This window comes from Octopus bimaculoides, chromosome 8 (assembly GCF_001194135.2).
Source record: "Octopus bimaculoides isolate UCB-OBI-ISO-001 chromosome 8, ASM119413v2, whole genome shotgun sequence".
NCBI classification, from domain to species: domain Eukaryota; kingdom Metazoa; phylum Mollusca; class Cephalopoda; order Octopoda; family Octopodidae; genus Octopus; species Octopus bimaculoides.
In genome coordinates this window covers 53,766,473-53,773,740 of record NC_068988.1, presented here as the reverse complement: position 1 = coordinate 53,773,740, position 7,268 = coordinate 53,766,473, and the positions used below count along the sequence as shown (strand labels likewise).

The window sequence follows — 7,268 nt, the reverse complement described above, 5'->3', positions numbered from 1 at the left end:
TCTGTGTCACGCTGAATCTCCTCGAGAACTACGTTAAGGGTACACGTGTCTGTGGAGTGCTCAGCCACTTGCACGTTAATTTTACGAGCAGGCTGTTCCGTTGATCGGATCAACTGGAACCCTCGTCGTCGTAACCGACGGAGTGCCAACACATATCTTGCTATCTATCTATCTATGCAAATATCTTTCTATAAAATTATCTGCTTGTATTCTATTTATGATAATCATGCACAAATGTCACATAACAGTATTAACTTCCATCTCAAGTATTGTAAAGCTTTTGAAGTAGCACACACATCCCAGCAAATGTTTTCCAATATAATATTGATTCAATTGCACATGTGTAAAATATAAACTATTTGAAATAATAAATACGGAAACAACATTTATTTATGGTTGGGTCGTTCATGACTAAGAAAGGTATCCTCTTATCTTGTAACTAATAAACAATCACCACCCCGACAACAGTAATTTTGTCGACCGTCTGACGATTCTGCCAAACCACCGACGTTAATGTTGCAACTATTATAATCGTAAGTTCGAAGGCAGGGGTAGTAGTACTGATAGCCTACTGGACGTAATGTTTTGCTATATTTAAATATACCATTTTACTTTTGAGTTTAAATTCTACTGTTGAAATAACAGTCATATCCCAAGTACATTCACTCAACTATATCTCTCCAATATCTTTTCAGATTTTGTGCGAATATGAGACATCGTTGCAAGGCAGCGAGCTGGCAGAATCGTTAAGCACGCCGGGCAAAATGCATAGCGGTATTTCGTCCGTTTTCACATTCTGAGTTCAAATTCCGCTGAGATCAACTTTGCCTTTCATCCTTTTGGAGTCGATAAAATGGGTGCTAGTTAAATACTGAGGTTGATGTAACCGACTTACTCCTTCCTTGAAATTGCTGGCCCTGTGCTAAAATTTGAAGCCAATATTAGAAATCGTAGTTATAATAAGAGCAGTGTCGTGATAGATATAGTTGAACATTATGCTATATAGACAAACGAATGACTAGGAGACGTTTGCTGCATTGAAAAAAAAAAAAAAACAGCATAATTCAATTCATTTAAATTATATACGTAGCAAGAAGGAAAATATCTTTAGAGTGTTGGTAAATTTTGTCATTAATTACATATAACCTGATTTATAATCAAACTCCGTAACAATACATCACTTTTTGTATACTACGGTAATTTTCCAGTGAAGGGTGAACTTAAAAGAAAAGAAAAAAAAAAACTCCCTGAATTATACTATGCTTCACTAGGAAATGGCCTTGAAATACGTAAAAACAAAGTTGTAAGAAACATTTTTCGATATAAAAATGAATTCGAAATATTTCAAAAGATCTTTTTGTTTTTACTTCAGACATAGTGAAAGCGGTTTCTCTCATTTAATTTCGTGTTTTTGTTGCATTTTATGTATGTTTACTTATAGTGTATACGCGTATGTGTGTGTGTAAAGCCATCTTAGTAGTATTATAAGATCTCTGAGCAAATCAACGCTTATGTGGATTAGAATTGAGCCCATGGACCCAGTGTGCTCATGCCTTCAGACGTCTGGGTGTTTATTTATATTTTGAGTCATATATATTCGATATACACACAGAATAAAACCAAAACAACACACAAAGTCTAAAGTTTCAGAGAATTGATTACAAAAAAAAAAAGTCGTAGAAAACTGTTTTCAGTGACGAAATTGACTAACGAGCGTATACTAATATAGATGCGCCCATTTACACGCACCTACATGTGTGTGAGTGGAGTGAAGTGGCAAATGTAGTTCTGAACTGGAGTGTCGAAATCAGCTGTTCACTTCTGCATTACAACGACTACTGACAGTAGTGCACACAGCCACAAACAATAGTACAATGTTTACAAGAGAGTTACCTCCCCTGTTTTCCAGGCTAATCTCTTTCATGGACAGGTTCTTAATTCAATGAGATACGAAGACTCACTAACTGCTTGCTGTCTCGAACAATAGTTGGACTACTCTGCTGGTTGTTTCATCATGCCAGGATGCTGCACTGCACAAGTAAGAATATGTATACATACATATATATATATATATATATATACACACACACACACACGCACATGCCTATATATATATATGTGTGTGTATATAATTTATTTTGCCTTTCACGTAGAATATTTTACAGTTTGTTGTTACCGTACGTTGTTTCTTGAATGGATGGGGCTTATAGTATGATAGTTATAACCACCTCAGTTCATATTTCTCTGCAATGCAGTAACTTAAAGAATTGTCACATGTTCGCTTGAAACTTAGGGATAAAAAAATCATGCACATTAAGAGAAAGAAACGGTAAAAGAAAAAAGGGCATCGTAAAACTCTCGAAGTTACTTGTCACAGTTTTCTTCCTCCCGCCAAAGTTATATGCTAACTGATGATGGAGATGATATTGCAGTTAGCCTTATTATATGAAATGATTTTGTACTGGTGGTGGCGGCGTCGCCGGGCCACGAAAGCTGGGTTGGCTTTTTAAACATCCTTTGTTTAATCTTAGCCTTATTTTGGTGTCCACAACATTGTTGCAACCACCAAGCTAATAGATAGATAGATTGGTAGGTAGATAGATAGATAGATAGATAGATATGAGGAGAGAAAAGATCGTTCAAATAAAACATGTTTATCCAGATTCTTCGGAACTTTCAGATATGTAAATACGCAAACATGAACACTCACATAACTTTTCCTAGATCTAAGTAAACACACACAAATCTTTAGCTATATACTAACAAACACACACATGCACTCGATTTCCAACTCAAAACTACGTATACAGTTAAACATAAATACGTACGCATTCAAATTTTCGCATGCATGTATGTACATAAATTGATACAAGCACATGCACGCTCTTTCATGTACATAATTATAAATACGCACATCCAAACTCACATAAATTTACTTATAACTATACGTATTTAAACATGCATGCACACACACACACACACACAAATATGTGTATGATAGACATTCATCGACTCACTTACGCACCAACAAAGTTGCAACACGCACTGAGATTTTTTAATTCACTGATAAACACAGACATACTTAATACACTAACACACAAATTGAAACGGTGAAAACTACCTAACGACACTCATATTTACGATTCTTCTTAGTATGAAGAAATCTATCTAAAAGTTTACCTTGAAACAAATTACAAGTATATTCTTAAGCAAGTACCTACCTCTATGTAAATGTGTGTGTATGTGTGAAAGAGAGAGAAAGAGAGTGCGTGAGATGATACAGTGGCGACAAAACAACTATTGTCTATAATAAGGAAAACACTAGGACCCGAGGGTATTAGTGATGGTTTGTGCCGTAATTATCGAGTATAAACAGTTGGAAAGTAAGAATAAATAAATGAATTAGTTTGCCTCGAGTAAGGTCTAAGTCAGACGGGTTTCTGACCGAAACATTAGACTTTACGTCTTTCTCACAATCCAATTTATTCTACTTTTCAAACTGTTTATTTTCATTGTCTCTCTCATTGTATATATACTCTAATTACAAAACTCAGATCGATACAAAGATACAGTCTTCCATGTCAACCTTCAGCCTCATCACTTTACGAAACAACACACATTTTCATTACATTACACCAACTCAGCAAAGTGGGATGTTATATGCAGTCGTTTCGACCTACTAGAAGTAGTAGACAAATCTCCCACACATCACACTACCGTTTTAGGAAAGGACTTTGGATAATGTAATCAGAAGTGCATTATACCTCGGTAAAAGACAGAATTTTGCGACAATTGGAATGTTTTTGATCGAGTCTGTTCGCCCAGGGCTGACGACACTACCGCAATAATTTTTAATTTTGCTTGGTTTATTCCTCACTGTTTATGTATTTTTATTAATAACTGTTGTTTAACCCCGGGCCCACCCTGATTGTGCAGACCTATGATTAAAAGCTTTCCAGCCGTAACTATCCTATGTTTACTTCAGATGTAGTGTAGCTTAGACATGCTGTCTGTTGTATTCTAACTTTTTAAGAGAGTAGGATATAGTTTGAGGGGAATTTTTACTGCTATTTGTATCAGATAGTGTAACTACGCAACCGTTGGTACCTCTCGTTGTTATGTAACTCTAGACCAACTCTGATCGAGCGAACCTATGATTATAGGTTACAGTTATGACCATCCCGTTCCCCACCCCATGATGCTATGCGTCCAGGACTACATTATCTACTGTATCTTCCTTTTTTTTAATACAGCAGAGTTTGCTTTAAGGGAGATGTGATCGCGATTTCTAACAAGTCGAGTCACCAAGTAGAGGTTCATTTTTTATTTGATGTTAAAGAAGTAATACAACGTCATCCCACCCGACATCTGTCTGTCTCAATTCTGTAAAATGATTTGCTCTAACTACTGTATTACAAAACGCATATTGAATGTGTCCTTATGATATTAAAGGGCAATTGCAGTGAGGCTTGGCTGCTATTTCTAGTAGGCAATGCGACTATGTAGAGGCTTTTCTTTTAGTTCAAGTATGTTATTTGATGTTGAAGAAGTGGCATGAACTCTTCGACTTCCTTTTGCTTCACCATCTCCTTTCACTCAGCCTTTTCTTTGCCGTCTAATTAAAATTGACTGGGGGTAACGAGCGAGAAGTGCTGCGTTTGCTTCTTTGTTTATATACACTTATTCAGAGTTGAGTAAATTTTATTCACCACCTCACTCTCTGCTGTCTTTCTTCTGCATCTGTTTTCCATTTTATTTTTCTTTCTTCTTTAACTCCTACTCCTCTTCTCCAATTACTGTCTCGTATCTTTTAACATATATACGACATATACATTTTGAAAAATTATGGCTCGTTAAAATTTAAATTTCTATAATGATTGTCATTTCTAACATATAAGCTCGTAGTAATATTTTTCTCACTCTAAAAGATCGACTATATAAGTTTTACATGATCAAAATAAGGTAGTTAGAATTTGAATATTAAAGTTACAGTAGAATATCTATTTTTATTATGTTAAAATTGTTTCCAAGTTATGTTCATAAAGCCAGTGCTTAATCCCTAATCTTGTAGCAATAAAAGTGTGTGTAATAAATCGTCTCCGTCTTTTCATCCTTTACTCAAGATACTAGTTTATCGCACTTGACCCGAAATCCGTCCAACTGTAAAAAATAAGAATTAAAAAAAATGGAGAAAAAAGCTCAAACTGAAAGAAGGAATGGTTGGAAGCGATATGGACTTCAAAAACTGCAGTGCTGGCATCTGAGTAGAAGGTACTATTTAGTCCTCACATAGACGGCTTAGTGTAGGGTTGTATGATAAAATATATGCTGTTCAAGTTGTAACATTGGTTGGCAACACGAAGGGCATCCATGCAGTGCAGGCAATCTATCTAGGAAAGCAGAAACTGTACATAAAAAGTGATTCAGAATCAAGAGCTTTCCTGAGTCATAACATGGACAATCTCTCAAGTGCAGGAGGTATTGGTACAATAGAATTGCTTAGTCAAAGATGTATCCTGGTTGGTAGTAGAAAGGGCATCCGGCCATAAACAAACCTTTCCAAAATTAAATTTAAGATAAGAAAAATGAAAAAAGACCAATCTTTGCTACTTTGTTACACAGTAACAAAAATTGGAAGTATAGTATTTTGTTCTTGTATGCCACATGTTAAAGAAACATGAAAGATGATAAGACCTTATCGGCAAGAAACTAAATAAATAGATAAAATGGTGAAAGTGATAATGACTCCTAGGTCATCTAATACCTTACAATTTCTCCAACACTTAGTAAAAACGTTAAAAAAAAATAATAAAAAACCTGAAACAATACTACAGAATTAAGTGTTCTGTTTCATAGATGACACACAAATGCTTGCCATAGTTATAAATTCATGTAACTTTAGCTTATAGATTAGTTATATTTTATCAGTTATCTTTACTGTTTCATTTCTACCAGAGATTTTTTTGAAGAATGAACATATATTATCCATAATGTTCTCTTATCTTATTTATGCCCTCGCATATCTACCATTCCCCACCTACCAGACACTCCAATTTCTGTCACCATCATTTGCTAGTCATCACTACCCCATCTCTAAACATCTCCCTTCACACTCTTTGGGAACTTCCTACCATACCACTTATACTCCTCCCACTGCTATCTGTGGATAGCCCCCCCCCCTTCTCAGTGCACCTCCAACACCATCTATTTCTTTCACTCTGAATGTCTCTTTGTCATTCTCTCTTACTCTATCTCCTCTTCCTTTCCTCTCCTTTCCTACTGAAGTAGCCAAGTATCTCCTCTCTATAGTATGACACTTATTTCTAGCTTTCTATTACACTCTAACTTCTCGCCTGGCACAGTCATTTCCCTCTGTTCCCCTCTCTCTCCCAGCTGAGAGGACTTCATCTCACAAGTTATTTGATGGCCCGACTGGTACTGGTTCCACAAAAAAGCACACAGTACACTGAATAAAGTGGTTGGCATTAGAAAGGGCATCCAGCATAGAAATCATGGCAAAGCAGACAGTGGAGCTCTCCGGCTTCTCAACTCTTGTCAACCTGTCCAACCCATGCTAGCATGGAGGACATACATTAAATGATGATAATGATGGTGATGATATTTTTTAGTGGTTCTTGCCACTGGACTTTGGCCATACTGGGATATTCCATTCAAGAGTTGATTATATCAGCCTTGATACTTGTAGACTGACAGTTTTTTTGCTTTTTTTTCCTAGGATGAATGAAAGGTAAAAGTTGATTTAATTGAACTTTAGAAAACCAAGAAAAGCATGATGATCGCAGCTTTTCATTTTTCCTTCTTTGTAACTGCAATGCTTAAAAAAGAATAATAGGCATAGGTGTAGCCATGTGGTTGAGAAACTTGCTTCTCAACCATGTTGTCTTGGGTTTAGTTTCACTGTACGGAACCTTGGGCAAGTATCTTCTGTAGTTCTAGACTGAGTGGATTTGGTGAGTAGAAACAGAAAAAAAGCCCATTGTGCATGTGTGTGTGTGTGTATGAGCATATATGCAGGGTTGGGCAAAAATCACCTGACATTAAATAAAAACATTTAATTCCAAGATTTATGTTTAACAACTGAATAAATTTAATAAAAGCATCTAAATATGAAACATCATGAAAATTGTTCAAACTGAAGTCCTTTTTGAGCAGCACATTTTCCATTCAAGTCAATACAGAATTACTGATAGTATTTATGAAATTTTGATTTACTGTCAGGTGACTTCTGGCCAAACCTGTATATATAT

The 7,268-nt window shown here is 35.9% G+C and overlaps 1 protein-coding gene across 3 annotated transcripts in view; it reads left to right on the top strand.

The window, feature by feature from the left end:
• Nucleotides 1-7,268, top strand: part of LOC106874431 (serine incorporator 5) — a 72,607-nt gene that overhangs the window by 1,905 nt on the left and 63,434 nt on the right. For all 3 annotated transcript variants that reach the window (XM_052970110.1, XM_014922162.2, XM_052970109.1), the window contains exon 2: nt 696-2,038. In XM_052970110.1, the coding sequence (XP_052826070.1) occupies nt 2,015-2,038 (24 nt within the window). In that variant the 5' untranslated portion in view covers nt 696-2,014. The remainder of the gene's footprint in view (nt 1-695; nt 2,039-7,268) is intronic.